At 38.7% G+C, this 24391-nt stretch overlaps 1 protein-coding gene across 20 annotated transcripts in view; it reads left to right on the top strand.

Moving 5' to 3' along the window:
* The window catches only part of TENM3 (teneurin transmembrane protein 3), a 472906-nt gene that overhangs the window by 307087 nt on the left and 141428 nt on the right, over positions 1-24391 (top strand). For all 20 annotated transcript variants that reach the window (XM_068403619.1, XM_068403624.1, XM_068403637.1 and 17 more), the window contains one exon: positions 24033-24270. In XM_068403619.1, coding sequence (XP_068259720.1) covers positions 24033-24270 — 238 coding nt within the window. The remainder of the gene's footprint in view (positions 1-24032; positions 24271-24391) is intronic.

The raw sequence follows: 24391 nt of genomic DNA, 5'->3' as shown, positions 1-24391 counted from the left end.
TTGTTGTCTCCCCTAATTGTGCCTAAGCCAGTAAACCCGAAGGCAGAGGAGGAGGATGGGTTGGATATTTTTAAAACTCCTTTTTAGCTTCCAAAAAGCCTTCTAGAATAAACTGCTCTGCAAGCCTTCTGGGACAGGAGGGCCTGAGGGACATTCCTGGGCAGGGCGGAGGAATCAGCTAGTGTACTTGCATTGTTTTGAGCCTGAAAGGGAAATTCTTCCCTCCTCTATTACAGTTATTTATACTGCTAGCTAGAGATTAAAATGGCTAGTGTTGTAGAAAAAGACCAGCGAATCATAGCAGAGTAAAACAGTCCATCCTGCTCAGATTTATCCAGTTGCTTTATCATTAGTAATACTCAGATCAAAATTTCTGTTAAATAAATTTATCTGGAAGTTCTTTTGATTCAGTCTTGATCTTTGGATGCAGCTTTGCTTCATTACCATATAATAAGTTTTTATGATCATGGCCACAACAGACCAGATTTTTTTTCATCTTTGTGTGTGCAAAATTCCTTAGGAGTTAAAATGCAAGCTAGTAAAGAATAAAAAGCTTAAACTTAAGCATTTTAACCACACATCTCTAGAAGTAAGTACTCTGTAGTACTAGTTCCGTGCTAGGGAAGTTGGGGAAGCTTCCACATCCTTTATGCATGCTTTAGCAATGTTGATGTTCTTGTATGGTGCTCTGCCCCAGATTTAATCTGTTCTGTCATATCTTAAAGGAGCAGACAGTGACTATGATTTTTGCACCTGGAATTTTAAACTAGCAGGTATTTATGTGTATATTTTTGAGTGATGAATAGGATGCTGCTTCCATTAAAAGTTCAAGAAATTCGAAGGCAGAAAGAAAATCAAGAAAATGATTAAAAGATTTTTAGCTTTTTTTGTGTATGGTTAGTAGTATAGAATTTTTCTCTGACGTTGATCCAGAAATAATAAAATGTGAATATTCAATAGTCTATAATTAATGCACTTAGTGCATCACATCTTAGTGATGATAGCTTGTGACTCCAATTTACACAAGTGCAAATAAAAGCTTAAAACCTGGCAGAATTAAGTTGTAGTTACTGTATGCTTATGTTTCTGGTTCCTGTTACTGTACTCCCATGATTACAACGGAACTTAAAATATATTTAAAGAAACGTGAAAAGTATACTCCAGTTGTTACAAAGACTTGAACAATTCAATGGCATCTGCAGAAGGCCTTTGGGAAAAGCTCTTAAGAGTTATGAAGTATGGGAAACTCAGTGCTCTTTTGGTGCCTCATCAATGCTGCTCTGGTTCTGTTTGGTTCTTTGGAAGATGTTGAGTAGCAAGGGAAAAAAATAGTAGCAGGTCCAACATTTCCACCACTCAAAAACACGCTCTCTGTTGACATAATTATGAGACAGCTCCTTTGCCATGATTTCTGCCTCCCAAGAGCAAAGCTCTGTTGCTGCTTTATAGGTTAATAATCCTAAAATGGTGTGCTGTTTCATTACACTGTCTGAATCCCTGGAGGGAAAGAAGTTGCCCCTTGCCATCTCTGTCTGTTAATAGTGACTATGAGATATGAGCAAAGCCCAAGTGGTGATGCATCAAAGCCTCTAATTTTGAATCCACGGAAGGCACTAGAAAATTAGATCCCTTTTTCTTGGTGTATTCATTGTTTACCATAGTATGAATGATGGTTTCCATTGCTACATTACTGCTGTAGAGTGTCAGCAGGCATCGTAAGCACAGTTCCCCTGTGTGGAAAAGGAAATGAATGAAGAATGGAGACTGCTAGTCCACCACCCCATGTCAATTTCTGGTGGTGTCAAACATTCCAATCTCTTATGAAGAGGCAGGCATGAATCCACTATTCCACTAGGAGCGTATGCAACTGATTAGGGGACAGTTTTTTCTGATAGTGCCCCTCCTCTTGGAAAAATAGGCAGGAGATGTTCTTTCCGGGCTCTTTCTGAGCCTAACTGCTGGTAGGCACCTTGAGGCAAAGCAGGGAAGAGGTGAGCGTAGATGAGAAAGTAGAGATCGTCCTGGACTCATCTGCCTTTATCTCCATCCCTGATGATGCATCCTTTTAATGCTCCTTAAGCAGTCATAAGTGCGGAGGAATGCCATATAGTCAAGTGTACGATACAACAGACACAAACGGGCATGAGCCTTTTGCTATCTGAAGTGATCTGCATGCATGGACGTGATTTTTTTGCCTTTTCCTTCCCATTCTGTGGAGAGGTGTTTTTTTCTCTTGTTCCATCGTAGTTTTAATTTTTCTCATCCTTTAAGTGTGCTCTTTTAATTTTCTCCTTTCCCCCTTTGCCCCTTCTCCTATGAAGGCTTCTTTTTCTTATTAACTCATGTAACCTTTATTAGACCATACAATGCCACTCCATCCCACTTCCTACTTTCTCTTTTATCTTTTTTTCTCATTTCTAATGGATTCTTTTCATATCATTCTCTCCTTCTTCAGGCTTCCTACCTCCCCTTCCTCATTCCCTTTGTTGTTCTTTCCATGGGACAGGTATATCTCATGAAAAGGTGTGTTGTTCAGAATGTATCTGCCTTGGGGCAGCTATTTAATGAAAAAATCAGCTTTCCATTCCATGCTCCTATCTCTCTGAAGCCCTACGCAATAAATGCCAATTACAGTTTTACATAATTAAAATAACCATGTCGTATTTCTATTTTAATATTAGTGTCTTGCCATTAAAGGAATGCAATGCTATGCAGTCTGTATGTTTTTCGAAACAAAAAATAAAAATTATGCTTCTAATCCCTATTACAGCCCTCATTATCCAGAATTTTCTTTAACCTCTCTTTTCTGTTCTGAGAATATTCCAGCCATCTGTAGAAGGGTCGGCAACAACACAAACGTGAACACTTATAAGAAGTCTAGTTCCTTTATAATTGGGGATGAAAACTAACATCGTGCCTGTTTCTGATCCCACTTACACTCTTGCAGCAGGAAAGTGGTTAGAAGGGATGAAAATTGATCAAAACAAACCCAGCAGACTTTTCTCATGATGGCTGCTGTGGTTATTGGGGGAATTTGCAGTTGCAGAGAGGACAGTGGGAGATAAAGATACAGAAAAGTATCAGTCTCAGGTGGTTTTAACAGTGGAAGATAATCTTAACCTTTTGGATGCTGGGCTACTTGTCCTGCCCCAGGGAACTGAGATATTTCTGGTTACCTTAATGTCCTTATAAGAGGATTAAAAGCAGAAATGAATGAATTGTTGGTACCGGTAATGGCGCTAATTTCCAGAAATGTGACCACTTTTGCTGTAGAGAGTAGCTGATTTCAGACTTCTCAGTGAGATACTCCCACTTAACCTGAAATGCCACAGTCTTTAATGTGTGAGTTTGATATCAAATGGCTCTTTACACTCACTGTGCGAAAGTTAACATCTGGATTTGTGCTTTTCCCAATCTTTTATTTCCGCTTTATACAGTTTCATATTCCTGCTCATAATGCACAGTATTGTGCAAATGGATAGATTTTAAGCAGCTGAAGCTAGTGATTGGTATAGAAATGAATATGTTTTAGAAATAAGGATCTTACTTTTTCCCCCAGAATTTTGTTAATATTATTAGATGATATTTTAAAAGTCAGATTTTTAACAGACAAAAGTTTCGAATTGCAGATTTCTCTGAAGAGATTAATATGATATAAAGGAATTATTGAAAGCAGTTTTAGGAACTGTGTTCTCTGTAGTGTTTAATGCTCAGGTAGTCCCGTTAGAGAAAGTATTTTTGTTCAAGAGGTGACAGACAGACAGCAAGCAGGACTTCAACAGCATCTCTGTATGTAAAAGACTGCTTTTTGCATAAGTGGAAGGATCATAATATTAGAGTGGCATCATGATATGATTGCAGTGTTGGTGACACGTTTGTGCCTGTATGTGAGATGAATGATTAATTGACGGACAATGGATAAAAAGAGTTTAGATGTGCTGGGAAAAACAATCAGCATTTTATCTAGTGCATGGAAGCTTTTGCAAAAAACATTCCATGTGTAGGCGCACACCACTGCCTTGGTGACTCCCACGTTGTATGCAAGTGAGATCACACCGGAGAGTCCTTCTGGAGTGGAGGAGCTATGTATCTCCTTGGAGGAAGCTCAGTAATTTTGCCCAGCATCTAATTCAATAGTTCTGCTCCCAGGACCCTAAGTAGTCATGCAGCAGCATCATCTGAGTGGGCCTGATGTGCCTTCCCATCTGCTCCAAGGTGCACCGTGCTCTCAGCCACATACCGTCCCAGCACGAGTATGGCAGCCCTGCAGAGCAGCCCTCTGGTTGTGCTGGTGGTTTCCAGAGGGCTTGAGTGGTCAGAGGGAGTTAGCTGGCATAGTAATGCAGAGCAGATGAATGTCTGTGGTATAGATAATCAATCCCAGGATCTCTTCCAATGCTCTAGTAGTGTGTTTGGGACCAGTCTACTTTAAAGGAAAGAAAATATGGACAGTATAGTTCTGAGGCACCCTGGAACGTGACAGAAAAAAAAACAGAATTGCTCTTTGAAGCAAATTGCAAAAACAGGACAGCTGCTGCTTTTATGTCCTAGGACAGAAGTTCCTCTTGGGTGCCTTCGTCCTTCGCTTGTCAGTCTTTTTCCTCCTTTTTTTTTTTTTTTTAAAAAACATCCCTCACCATTCTTTCTTCAGTGTTTTTTAATTCTCTTGTATGCGAGTAGAAATACAAGACATGTCTTTGACATGTCTGAGTGGTTGTCTCTTCGCATTTGCCATTGTGCTTTGGTTTTTCCTTTCCCAGATGTTTGCATTTTTAAGAGGTTTCATTGCCTAGAAGTTATAATTTCCCTCTCTCTCAAAAAAAAGGAGGAGAATATTTAAGTTGCTTTTCTTAAAGCATAAGGAAAATAACTTCTAATTTTTTTTCATCTCCTGTCATATTTTAGAAACTCATGAGAATTTTGCTTGTGATGATATTATCAGTTTATTGGTCTAGGAATTTCTCAATCGTATTTCTCAACCATATGTTCAGTATGTCATTATTACATTTATGGTGCAGTAAGTAACATAACAATGCAAATAACCCAGGTATATTAAGATTTGCAATTGATCACATAAAGAAATTTAAAAAAAGAAAAAAAAAACAGTGGGTTTCACATTTAGTATTTATAATCCTTCAAATCTGTATACCCCTGTAATTTTTTTAATTACAGATATTTTCTTTTGTTCTTTTCTTATTCAGTATGTAGAAAGGAAACACATTGACTCTGTAGAAGAAACTACCTTGTGAAAGAAACACCTTACAAGGAAGTAATTTCCATTCATTAATACAACACTGTGAACTGATTAATGAAACCAATATAATTTTGTATTTCAGAAGTAATAGCTTGAATTATTTTTTTCCAAATTCTTCATATTTTATTGGCTGTTTATTTTCTATTACATTACTTTTCAGGTTTATGGAAAGTACTTTTAATTATATATCCTTCATTTGATGCAATGAATATATTTTACAGGACAGCTTTATGCATTCAGTGTTACATTTTCATTTTGCAGCTGAAGACCAATTTCCTAATTACGCTTATGCACATAGTTGGTTATTGAAGTTTTGGTTTTGTTCTTAGTGTTTTGAGGTCTTTTTCCAAGCTGCTGTGAATTTTACATTTATATGTTACGCATGTGCAATGCAAGACTAAATATATGATTTTACAAGTTACAAGTCTAAAACAAGCTCTCTTTAGTTCTGAAGGTTGCAACTTATCATTGCACCTTATATCTGCAATTGAATTTTAAATAATAACTTCTAGGTCAATACCCAGTAGTTCTTAATACAGAAGCAAAGTGTTTGTGCACACTTTTCCAAACTGTTGATTGAAATTTCCGTAGTACCTCTGTCCTGGTAAGAGAAAGTGCAAGAAAAGAATACTTTTCTGCCTGGGGCTTTTGTGCTTACATGCCATGGAGATAGGAGCTGTATACAAATGTAAGTTTGTCATTTATAGCCAGCACTTTGGTTTCTGTCTGAACCCAATGATTTTAAAAAATCATTACAGGGGTCATTTTCCTCTTGCAAGTAATAAATATGCCACATCCTTAAAAGACAAAGTGTGAGACATAGCTGTAATTGCTCAGTTTTGGTGCCAAGAATAAGTGGTTTGAAGAAAGCTTAGCACCCTTATCCCTAGGGAAATGTAAATCATCACAGGCACCACCAGACACAGTAGCTTCTCACTTGAGTTCTAGTAAACAACAAGGGCATGTCACAAGTATAATAGATATAAAGTTAATATTAAAATGTACTACTTCTGACACATTTATATTTTTATTAACTGTAATTTTGTATGTATATGCACAAATACCTATAGTCCAAAGTATTCGTATTCCAAGAGCTGTAACAGTGCTGCAAATATCAAAGACAACAAGAATTATTTTTATTCTGTAAGAGTAGATGCCTTTCCTAGAGCCGCATGCTCCTCAATGTGTTCATGGGTCAAGAGGGACCTTCTTACTGTTATAGCAGTGAGACTGAACCTAGTAGCTTTCTTGAATATTCTTTGTTGTGGTTTGCTTTTCAAATAAGTTTTTATTTGCTCAGTAATGATTTTTGTGTACATGTGTTTCCCTGTCCCTGCCAAAAAAGATAAGTAAATACAGTAGAAGAATGGTGGTTAAGCTCAGTCCTTAATGAAATGGCCTTAAGCAACTAATTGATAGAATCACAGAATCACAGAATGTTAGGGATTGGAAGGGACCTCGAAAGATCATCTAGTCCAATCCGCCTGCAGGAGCAGGATTGCCTAGATCATATCACACAGGAACGCGTCCAGGCGGGTTTTGAACGTCTCCAGAGAAGGAGACTCCACAACCTCTCTGGGCAGCCTGTTCCAGTGTTCGGTCACCCTCACTGTAAAGAAGTTTTTCCTCATATTTAAGTGGAACCTCCTGTGTTCCAGCTTGCACCCGTTGCCCCTTGTCCTGTCAAGGGATGTCACTGAGAAGAGCCTGGCTCCATCCTCATGACACTTGCCCTTTCCATATTTAGAAACATTAATGAGGTCACCCCTCAGTCTCCTCTTCTCTAAGCTAAAGAGACCCAGCTCCCTCAGCCTCTCCTCATAAGGGAGATGTTCCACCCCCTTAATCATCTTCGTGGCTCTGCGCTGGACTCTCTCTAGCAGTTCCCTGTCCTTCTTGAACTGAGGGGCCCAGAACTGGACACAATACTCCAGATGCGGCCTCACCAGGGCAGAGTAGAGGGGGAGGAGAACCTCTCTTGACCTGCTAACCACACCCCCTTCTAATACACCCCAGGATGCCATTGGCCTTCTTGGCCACAAGGGCACACTGCTGGCTCATGGTCATCCTGCTGTCCACTAGGACCCCCAGGTCCCTTTCCCCTCTGCTGCTCTCCAACAGGTCTGTCCCCAACTTGTACTCATACATGGGGTTGTTCTTGCCCAGATGCAGGACTCTACACTTGCCCTTGTTATATTTCATTAAATTTCTCCCCGCCCAACTCTCCAGCCTGTCCAGGTCTCTCTGAATGGCAGCACAGCCTTCCGGTGTGTCAGCCACTCCTCCCAGTTTTGTGTCATCAGCGAACTTGCTGACAGTGCACTCTATTCCCTCATCCAAGTCATTAATGAATATATTGAATAGTACTGGTCCCATTACTGACCCTTGAGGGACTCCACTAGATACAGGCCTCCAACAAGACTCTGTCCCATTGACCACCACTCTCTGGCTTCTTTCCTTCAACCAGTTCACAATCCACCTCACTACCCGATCACCCAGACCACACTTCCTCAGTTTAGCTGCGAGGATGCTGTGGGAGACGGTGTCAAACGCTTTACTGAAATCGAGATAGACCACATCCACAGCTTTACCATCATCTATCCACCGGGTTATGTCCTCATAAAAGGCTATCAAGTTGGTTGAGCATGACTTCCCCTTAGTAAAGCCAAGTTGACTGCCCCTAATGATCCTCTTATCCTTGATGTGTCTAGAGACAGCACCAAGGACAAGTTGTTCCATTACCTTTCTGGGGATGGAGGTGAGGCTGACCGGTCTATAGTTCCACGGGTCCTCCTTCTTGCCCTTTTTGAAGACTGGAGTGACATTCGCTTTCCTCCAGTCCGCAGGCACCTCTCCCGTTGCCCACAACTTAGCAAAGATGATGGAGAGTGGCCTAGCAATGACTTCCGCCAGCTCCCTCAGCACCCACGGGTGCATCCCATCAGGGCCCATGGATTTATGGACGTCCAGATTGCTTAATTGGTCCCTGACCCAGCCCTCATCAACCAAGACAGATTCCTCCTCTATCCTGTCTTCCTCTGGGGCCTCAGGGGTCCGGGGCTCCTCAGGATAGACACTGAGGATACTTTCTGTAAGTGGGGAGAAACCAATCCGCGTAGAAACTAGTCTGCCATTCCCTCTTGTTTTGTGTGCACAAATCAAAAGACGACTCAAAATACATCTCTCTGTTCGGTGAAAGTTGTTTCTGATCTAGAAGAGACACACGCTGACTGGGGCTGGCTTTTATGGCATGTGTACCTGTGGCTTTATCAGGAAGAAGAAACTATTAAAAAGCTCATTGAGACTACTGGCCATAGTGAAAGACCTGGTCATTAAACATCTGAACACTAACTCTAGAGGAAGTAAATCTGACATCTTTGCCTATGTTCAGCAAAGATCTGTACCAAGTACCAATGCAACTTGGAATATTTGGAGAGTTTATCATGTTGGGGAGGGCGGGGGGAGTTCACACATCCCATTGTACACAAACCTGATGAGTTGACCAGCTGGGACTATGAAAACTGACACGAGGTTAGCTGTACATGTAACTGTTATAGAAAACCACACTGGCATGAACAGTAGCACACCAGTCATCAAATTTTTTTCTTGGGATTTGCTAGAGAAGAGCTACCATCGTCTCTTACTTCATTATATGAGTCACTTATTTTGATGGCTCAAGTAAATGATTTTCATCTGTATTCTCACAGCATCAGGAATAGTCAGTAGTGCCCCCACAGACTGCATTTGGGTGAGGACTGAGTATGAACAGTCGTAAAGCAGGAATCATGCCTCTGGCAGATGTGATGTTTTTCTGCAACTTCGTGTTTTGGAGACGTGATGAACAATAATCAACTGGTATTTACTTAAAGATACTTAAAGAAGCTACAAGGGTCGTACTGGAAAGAAACAATGAAGAAGATTTATGTCACGTGTCTGAGCTTTAATGAAGCATGGGGCCCAGGGGCATTGCAAGTGCCTTCCTTTTATATACTTTCCTACCAGTCTAACTGATCCCCCTGGCTATTGTCAGAGCTAGTCAAAACCAGGACATGCTCATCCATGTAGTTGTCTGTTGGCCAAGGGTAGACTTTTTGCATGCCAGCAACCACAGCCAGCTGGGTTCCAGAACAATTATATCCGTCATCTTTCATGGGATGAGGGCTTAAGTTTCTTCTTGGGTCTAGACTTCCAGCATATTGAGGTCTGGCTGGTAGCTGGGTAGGTATTTTGAAGATAAATTATTTGTTGCCTTTTTGAGAAGTCCTATTCAGTTTGAAAAGTTTCTGAATTTAAATCACTGAATGTGAAAGTCTTTCAGGTTTTCCAATTGTCTTTAAAGAAGAGTGTATAATACATGTATGCCATGAAGAAGTCCATACTTACCAAAATTCCTTAGAAGGTCTTCACCCAAACTTTGCTGAGAGCTATAAAGTATTTTGGAATGTAGGCTTGAAGTTTGTGTTGTTATGGAAGAATATTACAATGCAAGCATCTCATTTTGTGACTGTTGTAGCAAACTCTAAAATAGCTCTTAGCCTCTGTGAAGTATCTCATTGGTATTTAGAAATTTGAAAAGTCTTTTTGAGGCTATCTACAAAGCCAGATTTTTACTTCCAAAGGTTCTAAGAAAATAAAAGAGCAATTTGATTCAATGATTATTATTAAATGGTAACAACTAAAAGAAGAAAACTTGGAACCAAAACGTACCTATTTAAAAATAAGTATTCGTGCATACAGGGCTTTACACTGTTTTGCCAATTTAGGCTACACAATTAATCAGAGCTTCTGTTATCCAGATAATCTGTCTGCTTGCTGTTGTAAATAACTTAAGCTTGCTGGTGGAGTTGCTGACAGCTATTTAGACTTTCAGCTTTCAGAATTGCTACTAATTGTCCATGTTTGTGGCTTGTAAAAGCATTTGATTCTGAGGTAATTTTTGCAGCTAATGTACCTCAAAGTCTTCACAGTTTGTTTGTATTTATTTTCTTTAGATGTGTATTTCCAACGTGTGAATCTCTCTAATAGATTTAATTCACCTGAGACTATAAAGTAACCCAGTAGCTTTTGCTGAAAATGTTACCTTGTTTGTGACATTGGTTTGTCTTTGTGGAAGACAACGTTCTCCTGTAAGGCCGCATCTAACCTGTGAAACTTCGCACCTTGGGGAAGGATGCACGTGTGAAATTTTCACACTTAGACCTGCACAAAGCCAGGGAAACTGGGCTGCAGGGAGTTCTGCAGGGAGCAGGTAGGGTGGGTTGCATGCATTTCCCCACCCACAGGCTCTTTCTATGGAAAAGTAATGGAAACTTGACCCATATCAGAAAAAATCTGATATTCTGAATATCCCCTCCCATTCCCCATTTTGGCAGCAGTGCAGAGTCGCCCCTCAGCAGAACACAAAGCGTACCCTTCCTCCTCCTCCGCAAACACATTGGACTGTGTGCTCTTCATCGTGAATTCAGTCTGAGGGCCGAGGACCTTTACTCACATCTGCCGTATCTGTTCAAGTTTCGCCCATAGAACATCTTTCATTTCAAGAGCAGTGAAGAACTGTTGGGCACGTAATTGATTCCTGCAGGCTCCTGCGCCTTGGCAGGTATCATTAACCAGCTTCGGCGGCGAGACCGCTGGACAGACAAAGGTTCTCACTTGCTTGTGATCATGCCGTAAGCCACTGGCTGTGCCAAGAATAAAAAAAGAGATTTCCTGACTTACTCTGCTGCGGTCTCACCACGAGACGATTCTTCCTCCTGAAAAGTTTGGTTTTAGCCCCAGGTAGTAGTATAAAAGCATGTTAAATATCAGACTTCTCAGCCTCTTTCCTTTGCAATCACATACCACCCCCGCACACAGGTTGCTTGTCACCAGCGTTGGGGTTACAGCAGAAGACAAAAAGAAAGTAATTTTACCATATGATAGTTTAACCAGAAGATGGACCAAGGAAACATGTTCAGGAGGAGGGGGCATGATTATGCTAGAAACAGAGGGGTGTTTCCCCGTGAGTAGAAGGCTGCCGGCTTCCAGGGACTCCAGTCATTCAGATCTCATCTGGCTCTGTATAATATCTTGACTCCTTGACTGTGGCATAACTTGATTTATAGATCAGCAGTGTTAAGTGGTGAGCAAGCTGTCTTTGTAAGGGATCTCCCAGCATACCAAGAAACGTTTTTGCCAAATTTGTTACTGGTGAAATGACAGCTGTTGGGTATAAAGGGAGTTTGTACACTTTCTGCACATTAAATCATTTGAAAGTCAAATTCTGTTTATGTAGAAATTAGATTACTATTAGGAGGTTTCAGATCAATCTTTTTTTTAAGAACTAAATAATATACAGAATTTGTAATTCTGCCAGAAGGACATAGAATTGTAATGAATAATTTTATTTAGCTTTTGCTTACCCCAGAAGAAGCAGCAATATCTCTTTTGCTGCTGCAGTTGCCTGGAAGGCAGGAGCATCGTGGAATTCAACTTGCATTTGCTAACAGTACATGGGAGATTTCATCACTTTTCACTGCACCATGGTGGTGATTTACTTTGTGCTTGTTTGTGTATTTTTGCCCTTGTTTCAAAATCATTTCTTTTAGCTCTGCTCTTTTTGGGTCTTTATGTGTATGCTATCTAGTTGGTTACTTAAATCAAAGGGTGTAGTTGTGAGCTGTGATTTCTCTTTTTTCTGTTCTGTCAGTGTCTGTCTAAGAACTACAGCAGTGATTATAAAAGGAAGAGCTTACTATGACATGAATCAGCCATGTTTTTTTAAGGAGCTTGGTTCAGGCGAGAAGCTGTAAAGTTTAGCAACAAACTGATGTGAAAGATCACCTGCTGGAAGCAGCTTTGGAGCAGCAACACAACTAGGACATAATGAAAATATGTACAGGAAAAGGCAAAGCCTGCAGTCATTTATGAAAATATGTATGGAATTCAAATGTAAGAAAGACTGATTTTCACAATTTGCTGTGTTTTATACACTTAAAAAAATATTTCTGGAATTTCCCCCCTAACTTTTTGTTTATTATTGGACATAATTGTTTATTATTGTTAATTATAGTACAGCCTGTTTCAATTACTCAGTATACTGCTGTCCTTCACAGCATTTTCAGAATAAATAGTGGACACATACAGACGTCTAATTAAATCACTCTCCATGTCCACTTATACCTCTGAAATTATCATAGATTTACTTCAAATTCTATGGTAGATATGGGAGAGTTTTGTTGATAAGTTACATGAACTGAGACAGTCAGACTGAAAGGTAGTTTTTGTTTCAACTCTTAGCAATTCAAAGTTTATGTTTGATTTGAGGGTAATGACTCTATCTTCCTTCTGAAAAGGGAAGCAGCTGTATTGGAACCCCAGAACATCTTTTAAGAAATCTTTTGCAATGGATTTGTTCTTTTGATTGATACCTAACTAGACTTGATTGTCATTAGAATAGAATAATATCCAACTAAAATCAAGAGGTTCGGGTTTTGGGTTTTTTTTAAACATAAGGAGGAAGAGTAAAATTATAATTCACATGTAAGCCTAAAAAGCTTATTTAAAGTCATTAGAGAACAATAGTTCTTCAGTTTGCTCTTGTGGAGGCCTCCCCCTCTTAGGCATTTCTCTTCCCTGACACAGTTAGGAGAAAAAAGTACTTAAAAGCTATTTTGGAAGCTTGGTTCCCTATTCTTTTCCTCTCGTTCATGATCTGCATATTCCTTACACTTGATAACAGATCAATTAATTGTTCTGGAGATAAAAATTCCTCTGATGACTTACTGCTTTATTTCCCTCTTGCTCTAAGATCCAAGTTGCAGTCTATAAGAATTTTTAACTTTAACTCTAGAGGCCAGGATTAAACTCTTTCTTTAAAAGTCAAGGCTGTAGAGTAAGCAGCTCACTTCTGTGTTTTCCATAAAAGTTTGGTTATTATGATTTTCAAATAAAATTATATATGCTTTCTCATTTTTCTTAGAATTTTTCTCTTAGCTGTTCACTTTGGCGTCTCCTCTGTGTATGATTCATTCAACTTCTTTTCTGTGCAGTTCTACCATTTTTCCCCCATGGTTTCCTTTTCATCTCACTGCCCCTGTTCCTTTTTAATTTCCTCCAAAGCAAAACATGAATCCCTCTTATCTGAGTTCTTTCAAATCTGATGAAACAAACTCACATATTTGTGCTTGGAAGTTTTATATTGTGTTTTCCAATTCCTAGCTTATCTTTCACAGATTTTATTAGTGTGGCCTTGTGTTCCCAGACAAGGCTGAGCATGCAGAAATTGGTCAAGAATTTCATCGCTTATAATGAACTAATTAGGGGGCCTTTCAAACTACTTTTGGATTTGTAAATCTACAAAATGTTCAAGAGGCATCATTTACCTTAACAAGTCCATGACAAAAAATCAGTTGACTTAATTATTGAAGAATTTTCCCCCTGGCTCTTGGAATTGAGGAAATCTGGTGGTTTACTCCTTCTTGATGAATGTCAGCCATATGCCAGTAAAAGTCGGGTTTAGTAAGTAGTAAAAGAGCTTTAGATGCCATTTTATTTATTAGGAAGAAGGGCAAGTTTATTGCAGCACTGGTTGTGTCAGCTGTAAGCATTACATAATCGTGACTTGTGAGTGTATTTTTTCAGGTTAAAAGTTTTGAAAGTTTGGGGGTTTTTAACCTGTACAGTAGTAACTGTGCTTCTAAAGTAGATAGCTTTGGCAAATTGTTTTTCTTGGAAGTGTTAAGAAATCAAATCAGAAGACTAAGAAAAACATACAGTCATAGCTCACTTTGGATTAATGATTTTGGATAGGAACCAAAATTATCTAACGCTTGCAAATGCTAGGAAATCTATTAAGAAGTCATACATCAAACTTCGCAATCCATACCACACTCCAGTTAAACATGTGATATGAAATGAGTGCATAGATTAACACACTGCCATTTAACCTGAAACAGGATTATAGAACTTACTCAGCTTACAGCTGAAGCATGATACTTCTTTTTTATATCATCTATTCATAAATCACAAATTTTGCAGTCAAAATTAAGTGTGTCTCTGTATTTGGTATAAACATAAGGTGCAGGATGAGCAAAATAGGAAATGGGATACTCCACATTGTTTTATCTGTGTTTTACAGGCAGGTTTTGGCTATGTACACAACGATTTTTCAGATTAATTCCAGTCCCCTGTCAGCATTTTGGAAAGCTGAATTTTTTTTCCCCCTACAGTCTCAGCTGGACATCTTCATTTTTGTTTCATGTTTTATTTTCTTTCAATGAAAATCTGAATTCTCTGGTTAAAAAACTAGCCTTCAGTTTGTGAACTCAAAACATATTTCTCCACTGATTTTTATGAGCTATCAGCAAAGAAGATTATCTGAAGCTAGCAATAATTGCATAACTTTCTCACTTCTGACTCTACACAAGGAAGAGGGGTGATCTGATTTATGAAGATGCAGAAAAGTTTGTTCTGAATAAAAATAAGGGTGACTTTAAGTGAAGCCTATGAGCTTGGTGATCACCAAGCCCAGGGAGTATTGCTTTGGGAGATTGCTATCCCCAGGAAAAAAAAAACCAAACAACTGAGCCCACAGTCCTGCAAAACATCTGAATCCCACTGCGGGGAAGCTGGGCCAGGAGCACACCACTAGAGGTTGCATTATTATATTTTGAATCTCTGCATAATGTAAGCTGAATGTCATTTTTGTGTCTCAAGTGAGCAAGCTTTTGTCATTTCTCACCGTGTGACAGCAACTTTTCCCAGTTTGATCTCTAGGTAAATTGTTGGAAATAAGTCAATGACATTTTACCATTGGAGTGTCCTAAAAAGAGAATAGAAATAATGTCTATTAGCAACCCTGCTAACTACTGTCTGGGTTAGCCTGGGTGGAAGGAGGTGATGTTTATGTAATACGACAGCAGGATTGTAAGTACACTGTTGCTTCTAGTCCATTCTGTGTGCATAGTTGCCATCATGCATTTTATGCTACCTTTTTTATTTCTTTTTCTTGTAAAGCAAGATCATAAGTATGTTACCACAGCAGGTTAAATTTCAATTTACTTTAGCAGTGTTTCCATACTCTTCTTTTTTCATCTTTCTTCTTAAATCTCTCTGCAGATAAAGAGGCCACTATTAGGAAGGTTGTTTGCTGAACTAGTTCCACTATAGCTTCTTTCACTGAAGCTGAAATATTTGTCTCTGTTTCGGCTTTCATAAGGTTATTAAGCCATCCTCAACTCAGTCAAAAACCTGCAGTTTCAGTTTACTTTGTTACTTAAAATGTCTGCCTTGTGGATGACAGCATCAGCATCGTTTTTCCTTGATCCAGGTGAAATTGTTCTCCCAACATGAGCTCTTTCACCCAATATTCTTTTGTAACTACCTTCTGTTAGCCAGTCTCTTATATGGTACCATGGACAAGGAGGCTGAGAGTTGGGGCTCTTCAGCCTAGAGAAGAGAAGGCTCCAGGGAGACCTTATAGCAGCCTTCCAGTACCTGAAGGGGGCCTACAGGAAAGCGGGAGAGGGACTTTTTACAAGGGCATGTAGTGATAGGACGAGGGGGAACGATTTTAAACTGAAAGAGGCTAGATTTAGATTAGATCTTAGGAAGAAATTCTTTACTGTGAGGGTGGTGAGACACTGGAACAGGTTGCCCAGAGAAGTTGTGGCTGCCCCCTCCCTGGCAGTGTTTAAGGCCAGGTTGGATGAGGCTTTGAGCAACCTGGTCTAGTGGAAGGTGTCCCTGCCTGTGGCAGGCGGGGTTGGAACTAGATGATCTTTAAGGTCCCTTCCAACCCAAACCATTCTATGATATGATTCTATAAGGCATGTATCATTATGTGGTACTTAAACAGATTTTGCCAGCCTGTGTGTTACGTATGTATTGAAGGGGTTAATGGAGCAGTTGCAGACTGGAGGTGGATATGTTGGAATGCTTTGAGAATCGATTCCAGCTAATGGAAAAAATGTTTTAAAAGTGAGCTGGTTCGGTTCCCACAGTGAACAAAAGAGAGTTGAAACAACATTTAATAAACCTTTCAGAAGTAAATCCTCCAATTTTTCATTTCACCACCATCTGTGAAAGAAATGCCTTCTTTCTTCTCAATGGGCAGTATTTCTTTCCACAGTGTATTTGCCTTACTCTGTTAGGCATCAAGAGAAAGCTCTTTATGTCTTTGGACAAAAAAAAAATATGTGAAAAACTTGTTCTCTTCATATGTCCCCTAAGACTTAAGTTGTATTGACTTTGCACATTTTTGTTTAAACGGCAGGTTGACCAAAAATAACCAACCCTAAGATTCCTTCTCAATTACCCCTGATTTCCAGTAAATTGAGGTTTTAACTATATGGATCTTGTTTTACAAAGATGGATGCTGCAAATGAAAAATCTCTGTTGTACTTGGATTGCGGGAGAATGTTGCATCTTCTGATTTATCTGTGTGTCACCTCCATTTTAAAAATTAAGGCACTTATAAGATTTGGCAAACATAACTGGTTACTTGTGAAAATAATACATGATTACATTTTGTGTTGATTGTTTGGGGTTTTTTTTTTACTATATAGTTCTCATAAGAGTTGAGGGGCTTACAGTAATATTTTTGCATTGGTAGTTAAGATTATTATATACAGATTTATATAAAGGAAGAGTTTTTGTTCTATTGATAAACCTCGCTGAAAAATCCAAATTTTATTTTTCATTTGAGAATTGTCATGATTTTAAATGCAGGACGTATTTGTTGTGAACCATGAACAGTCTTTATGAAACCCAAAGAAGATTTGTGAAGACAGCCTGTGATAAAAATCACACATGCTTCATAAAACACTACTTGATAGATATCACTTGCACCATTAAGAACTAAACGACAAAGGATGTAATTTTAGTTCTGGCATGCAATATTAATCGAAAGCCTTTAAAGCATCTTGCTGATGGGAACTATGACAACATGACATTGAAGAATTATGAGGTAGAGACATCTATCTTAATCAGATTTTCAAAGTAAATGCCATAAAATAGAAAGTTATTTTATCTATCTTCACAGGGTCACATATCATATAGGGTATATAGCTTTTTAGCTTGTTTATGCTAAAAATAGCAGGGTCAAAAAATCCTGCCTTTCAAGTAAGTTTAAAGTTCAGTTCATATGCTTCAGAAAGTTTTTGTAAAAAGATTGTTAGTAACTGATGGTTTCTGTTTGCTGCAGTAAGATTTCTAAAACATTATGGAGAACTGAATTATAGAACATAGCTAAGCAGGCACAGATATTATCAATGTGAAGTTGTTGAGGGGAAATACTTTGCTAAATGGATGCGAAATGGAAAGACAAAGTTACAGGTGTACCTTTAACCTGAAGTAACACTCCTGTAAATAGCACATCTGAAAGACACAACTGAAAGACATCGGTAAAAATTTTTTTTCTTCAGTTCCTAAAGATTGCCTTTTTTGTGCATGACTCGTTTCTTTATCTTCCAGCGTATATTTAACTGGTAAAGAACAGGTTCATTATAGGATTTAGGATATTATCAACATGTGCTTTGTGGTTTAAAATACCAATGTTAGGTGTTAGGGACTATCCTACTGCCCTCCAGGGAGCTCCTGTTACTCCTCTCGTCATGTCGTAGATCTTAGACAGACGCTTACCATGTGTGCACCATGAGACCATTTTGGGTTTCACCACAATCAAGTCAGTCTTTCTTCCCTTTCACAGCAGAAGTCTTTATTTCTCTTTAAGAGGCAAAATAATGATGAGACTTAAAGAAAAATGTGTAATGCGAATAACAAAATTCAAGTTTTCTTTATCATTTCTTCCAAACTTAGGATGCATAAGCAAGGCAAGGCAATCTTTCAGAGCATATCCTGCAGTTAAATTCACTGGTAGTTTCTCAGTCCCAGGTAGTTTGATGGGTTGTCAGACCCTACAGGCAGTGTACTGATGAGGAGACAAACATTGGCCCACTTTGATCAAGCTACTTGTATGACTTTTCCCCATTTTATACTATAATTGGGTACACACACACACACAAGATGCATACCTTGATCAAAGTGTCCTTGTCACTTCTCCACATTCTTGTCACCACATCGCTAGCACAGAAGCACAGAGTGCTTCCAGAGGAAGTCAGCAGCAGCAGCTGCAGGTTAATTCTGTTTCTATCTGTATGTCCATTAATTGTAAAGTAAGCAGAAAGGGATAGTGCAGGCTGACAATAAATCAAAGTGAAAGGGCTCTCCTGTGGTGGTAGGCACTGTGTCACTCCTGGGGTTGAGTGTGTGGTTTGGATCCTTAAAGCAGTTTGCAGGGTAGAGCCAATTTAGACATGAGTAAGATTAAACAAATACTTGGGATTAACCACAAAATGAGCAGATAAGCAAGTTATCTTGGATTGCCACTATAGCTTGTAGTGAATGATTGGAAAGGAAACTTTAAGTCTTGCACACCTTGGCAGAAAAAGTACACTGAAGCAGTGGTTCGTTCAAAAGGCAGATCTGCCTAATTACAAATGAACACTTAAATACGTAATTTTTCTCTAAACCTATAACCTTCTTGGTTTTGTTAATTAAATACAGCTTCTCATGAAAGGTCCTCCCAGACCAGAGGCTTCTGAAGTGAATGGTTTTACTTGCCTGCAGAATCACTGAAGCCCTGGCTGTAGCCGTGCAGGTAGCCTGTCTTACCCCTCTGTAAGCAGGGACTTAAAAAAAAGAGCTCCTTTGGGAGCTTTAAGAATAATTAAGCCATAAAACCCATTCTCTTCAATTTGCAGGGATCTCCAAGGTGAATCCCACTTCTCCTTACAGTACTTTGGGAGGTATGTCCGTGTGTCAATTAGGTAAAATTTCAGGTCCATCATTTCAAGTGTTTTATTGAGGAAATCAAACCGTTTCTTATGGGAATTACTTTTGACTGCTAGCAATCAGGGGCTAGCAGAACAGAGACCAGTGACCTGGAAATGAAAGGTTATCTTTTTTGTTATCAGTTTTCTAAAACATTCAGTCTACTCCAGCTGCTTACTTCTGGTATATACGGTGGATATTTGCTTTAGCATGGCAGAGACTCTTCTAAAGAGAGAAGAAAGAAGGAGTAACCTGACTAGAAAGAGTTAAGACTCTCGCAGACGTAGATACTGAATTACATTATGTCCACATTTGAAATGTTTATATCATAATGGAAGTCTTCGCTTTTGTGTTTGTCATGGAAACTCAAAGTTAATATTAATTATACACTATTAAAAAGCCTGATCCTTATCAAATGGAAATCACCTCTTTTTCCTAGATGAGTAGCTAGCTGACAGGTCTCAGTGATCTGTCTGTTATACAAAGGCTATCACACCAAATGTGCAACAAATTACCTTTTTTTCATGGATACTTGGTCTGCTTTTCTCCTTCTGAATTAACCCCTTTCCCCCAAACAGCAGTAGTTATTGTAAATGTCTCTCTCTCCTTCCTTTTTTACTTTCATATATGCATTTTTCTGTATTCTTTCATATGCTGTTCAAATTCCGTAACAATTAAATGATAAAATTAATTAAATATAAATTACATTTTGAAAAAGGAAAGAGAAAAAGGGTTTGTTAAAGGCTACACAGTGCATATAATTTACCTCTACAACTGAAATGGCTGCTTTGCTTCACTGTGGTTCCCTAGGGTAAATAACAATTTAAATATGTTTTGAAAAATTCATATAACTGTAGTAAGACAGCTTTCTACCCGATTTCTTGTGACTTTTCCAAGTTCTGTACATATGTTCATATGCATAACTATCTGATGCTGACTTATGCAGCAAATGCCTCAAAAATGTGCGGCTTTTTTTGTTGTACCTGAACAACTGGAATGCACTGGCTGGTTGCTGGGCCAATTTACCTTTGCTTCTTGCTGCAGAAATCTTCTCTGTAAGATGAATGGGATTGCTCTACAGTCATTAAGGTCTAAACCGAACAAGAAAGTTTTAATTAAAACTTACCATTTTTAGACATAAGCCCACCTTTACCCGTACGTGCTTATTTTTAGTCTAAACGGAAATGTCTGGTTTATATTAAACCAATTAGGATAACATTTAAAATCCAATTTAAAGCAAAGCAACTGTAGCTTTCTGCAGTAGTATTTAAGTATTTCAACACAATTGCACCTTATCAGATTTGAATACTCTTTCTTCTTCCAGATAGTCTGTAAGAAGGAAATTTCTAATAAGTGGTTTGTTGTGAGGGCCCTGGCCAAGTCCCAGGACTGCTGATTTTTTCACTAACCAGGGGAAGAACTGTTCCCCTCTAGGATTCCCATTTTCCAACAAGCTGATTGATAGAAAGGAAGGAGGAGTTACAGAGTCTTGGTACTGGCCATTGCGGCACATGCAGGAGTATTTTCACCAAGAGTCGTTTCTAGCATTGCAGAGCTCATGAAGTATGTATCTGTGTAACGAAATTCTCACTGTCTCTATCAGTGCCTTAATTACAAAAAGCAAAAATCCAGTGCTTTTCTGGCTGTGATGCCGATTTCTCAGGTGTGAATCACTTAACATCTATGCCTTGGTTTCCCTGCATGTACAACAGAAATATTTTCATGTCACAGGGATGTCGAGAGGCTTAGTTACTCCCTAAGACTGATAGCTTTGTGTGAAAGTCACAGTAATACTGAAAGTTATTCTTCAGCTATTAACTCCTTTAGAGGAGGAGTAAAAAAAGGGACTCTGACTCCAGCTTAAGAACAGCATTCAAAACATGACTGTTGTGATGATTATATCTTCCTCACAAATCAGTGGTGTGAGATTGAAGTTTCTGTTAGAAATTGCGTGGCAATCAAAAGAGCTGTGGATTCAGGGGATCTGGCAGGTTGAAGAAAAGGTCGAAAGAGCAGTCAGTCCTCAGTGATCTCTCATTCAGAATGACAATACAGGACTGAAGAGGAATATAGATTTTAGCTCTGTTGATTTATGGAAAATCTAATCTTGTTAGGCTCAATTCTACCTGTAGCTCCTGCACAATTAGTAGAGGAATAAATCATTCCAGATTTTTCAAGCATTTCTGATTCTGTGGAGGTTTTAGTTTCCCTGCCAATTGAGGCCTCCCTCAGACACTAGAAGACGTCACCTGGCAGCATCCTATGGAGAGAGACAGTGGGCTTTGAGGACATGTAATCTTTGTGAAGTTGCACTTGCTGTGCTCTTCTAGACTGTGCCTTATGGTTACAAGCTCATCCCGCAACTCTTAATTTATTTTATACGTTACTCTGTAGTTTTGGTGTCGGTAATGTTTATACGTTATATAGCAGAAGGGCTTTGTAGGTTCACAGTAGATCTGGGGGAATAATCTAAATCCCAAACAGCGGCCTGAGTAGCTAGCCTATGGGCTGAGGAATAGAGTTTCACTCCTCCAGCATGTTATTGGTGTACTTTACTAGATCTATGCATTTATTTGGGGAGTGCATAAATATCCTTTACAAAGCCTTTACTATCCCACTTCCTCACTGGTGGAGTGTGTGAGAAGGTCTGACGTCTACCAGAGACAAGCCTGCGGGCCTGGCATAGTCCCCTTACTCACACCTTCCTTTGTGCAAGAAAACATTATTATTTTATCCTCTGCTTTGTCTTTAGAAGAGAATAGCGCAAGATCTTTAGTAAAATGATAGATTAAAAGATTGATTTTCAGCTGAGTTTTTAAATGACAAGAGAAATTAATGAAGAAGAGGAACATCAGAATAACATTTCAACTGGTAAGAGCTACAGAGGAGGACGGTGTTGCACTGATCATGGCAACAGTGTTCAACAAGACCAGACAGGTAAGAGAGTCAAAAAAGGGAATAACTAAGACAAAAAGTCAGGTTCTTAGGACAATTTTGAGTAAGTAATTTATCTAATTAAAAATAAATTAATGAAAATTATTTATTTTCAATTGTAATTTTTTCTGTCATGTAATTAATCATTTATGCATATATATTTACACAGACACATGTGTACGTATATTTATTTATATATAGATATACACCTATATGTTATAAAGTATAGGGCCACAATTCATTCTGCATCAGCCAATAAATAGCTTGTAATCTAAATCAGATAAAATTATAAGTAGACATGAGCAAAAAGTCTTTGCTAGCATTAGTCTGTTATCTTTCCTTTATCTCACTTGTTGAAAGGTAGCTTGAAGCCCTTGATGGTGATTGTAATCACATGCAGTGACACCCTTTGTGTTGGTGTTGGTAAAGACAAAGCTGACCAGTTGTGTCCTTCCTGGAAGATAATTTTTCATGAATTTATTAGGGGTTTGGTGTTGAAAACCTTATTGGCAATGTAAATGCTGCCATTATTTTAATGACAGATTCAACATTGTGTTGTTATGTAACAAAAGTCATATTGACCACACAAGCTAACTGGAAAGGAGAATGAGGTTCTTGGAAAGGAAATTATTCCCAAGGCTGGATTTTCTGTTTAAGCTTAGCACGTCTATTCTTTAACATTCTCAAATTTTCTTATGTTCATGACATGAGAAATTACTGTTAAATTATTTTTATAGTAGTCACCTGTAAGTTATTGGAAACATCTGTTTCAACAGAAATACTTTTCCTGTGTTCTCTGTACCAAGGTATTATTATTGGGTTTGTAACAATTTGCAGTTATAACCCATTCCAAACCGGGAATTGCTTATGAAGATCAAACAACTAATCTTGAAACTACGTGAAAGCATGTACCCTGTGAGCAAAGTACAGGCCCTGTATCTTCTGCTCTGCTTAAGACTTGCATTGATATTAAGTGTGTTCTACTACATTAGTTTAGGAAATAGATTGCAATTTGAATTACATATTGTTAAGTGTTACATTTTTAAGTGTCATCAATCATTGCTAAGTCATGATAAATTAAGTGTCTTGAGGGTTTTTTGTGTTCATTGTGTTGTATGGCAAGGTTTGTCTTCTATTTATGACTGACTTAACACTGATTTTACAGAACAGATTGTTAAAACCTGACATTGATGGAGGTATTTGATTGTGGGTTTTGCTGGTTTGAGGTTTTGGTTTTAAGCGTTATGGGTGTTATGTGCTTTGGTTAAGTAAAAAAATATTTCCTTTTGTTTTGATGGCCTGACTCTCTGATCACCTGTGACTTATTCCAAACTGTAGTTATATTGCATAGTGTGAAATTGGAAAATCTGTTCTGTGTGTGTTCTAATGGATGTGACGGTCATTAAGTATATGAGTCTTCTGACGTTGTAATCAGATGTGATTCAGTCTGTTAAATATCCATGAAGCAACATCTGCTTCACAGAGTGACCTTCTGCTAAAGAATACTTAGCATCTATTAGCAGATCATAGTGCAGATCTGCCTTATTTGAAATGCACTAAACTAGAGTAGTCTACTGCTGTTTAGCAACTAGCTTGTAATAATTTATTGCAGTTAAATAAAGCTTAAAAAACTCCATTAAATAATTACAGGGATTATATGCTTTTTGAAAACCTTTGTGTTCTACTGAAATTACCCATTTAATTTCAGGGTTGGTTTGTTAAAAAAAGCTGAAATCTAAAGGCACATTAGGGGATCTGTCAGATGCTATTTTCTGTAGGTGTTAATAAAACCAGATTAAAAAAAAACCTGAAACAAATTAAAACCAAAAGCAATTTTACCATCTGTTGTATATTAATTAGAACTTTGTGTATCAAGGGTAAACTTGCTCTTAGAGAATGTCACTGAATGTCTGCTAATAGAATAATATGCAAATATATTAGATGACAGGATTATATTGAATTTCTCATTCTGCTTTGGTTGTAGCAAATGCTAAGATGGTGTATAACGAACTTTAATTTTCTTTCTTCTTAGAACAACCTCCAAATAATCAAGGCCAGTCGACCCTGCAGCCTTTGCCACCTTCTCACAAGCAACATTCAGCACAGCATCACCCATCCATCACCTCACTTAACAGAAACTCACTGACAAATAGGAGGAATCAGAGTCCGGCCCCGCCGGCTGCTTTGCCCGCCGAGCTGCAAACCACACCTGAGTCAGTCCAGCTGCAGGACAGCTGGGTCCTTGGCAGTAATGCGCCACTGGAAAGCAGGTAATTACTTAGGCACTACTACGGACTGTGGCACTTCTAAAGAAAACATGTAACTTGATGAAAGATGACCAGCAGCTAATACTTCCCCTCATTCAGCAAATAAAGCTGAAAACTTTTCAGT

Source organism: Nyctibius grandis, chromosome 6 (assembly GCF_013368605.1).
Source record: "Nyctibius grandis isolate bNycGra1 chromosome 6, bNycGra1.pri, whole genome shotgun sequence".
NCBI lineage: Eukaryota > Metazoa > Chordata > Aves > Nyctibiiformes > Nyctibiidae > Nyctibius > Nyctibius grandis.
The sequence above is the reverse complement of the archived record's forward strand: the minus strand, read 5'-3'. Positions and strand labels throughout refer to the sequence as shown.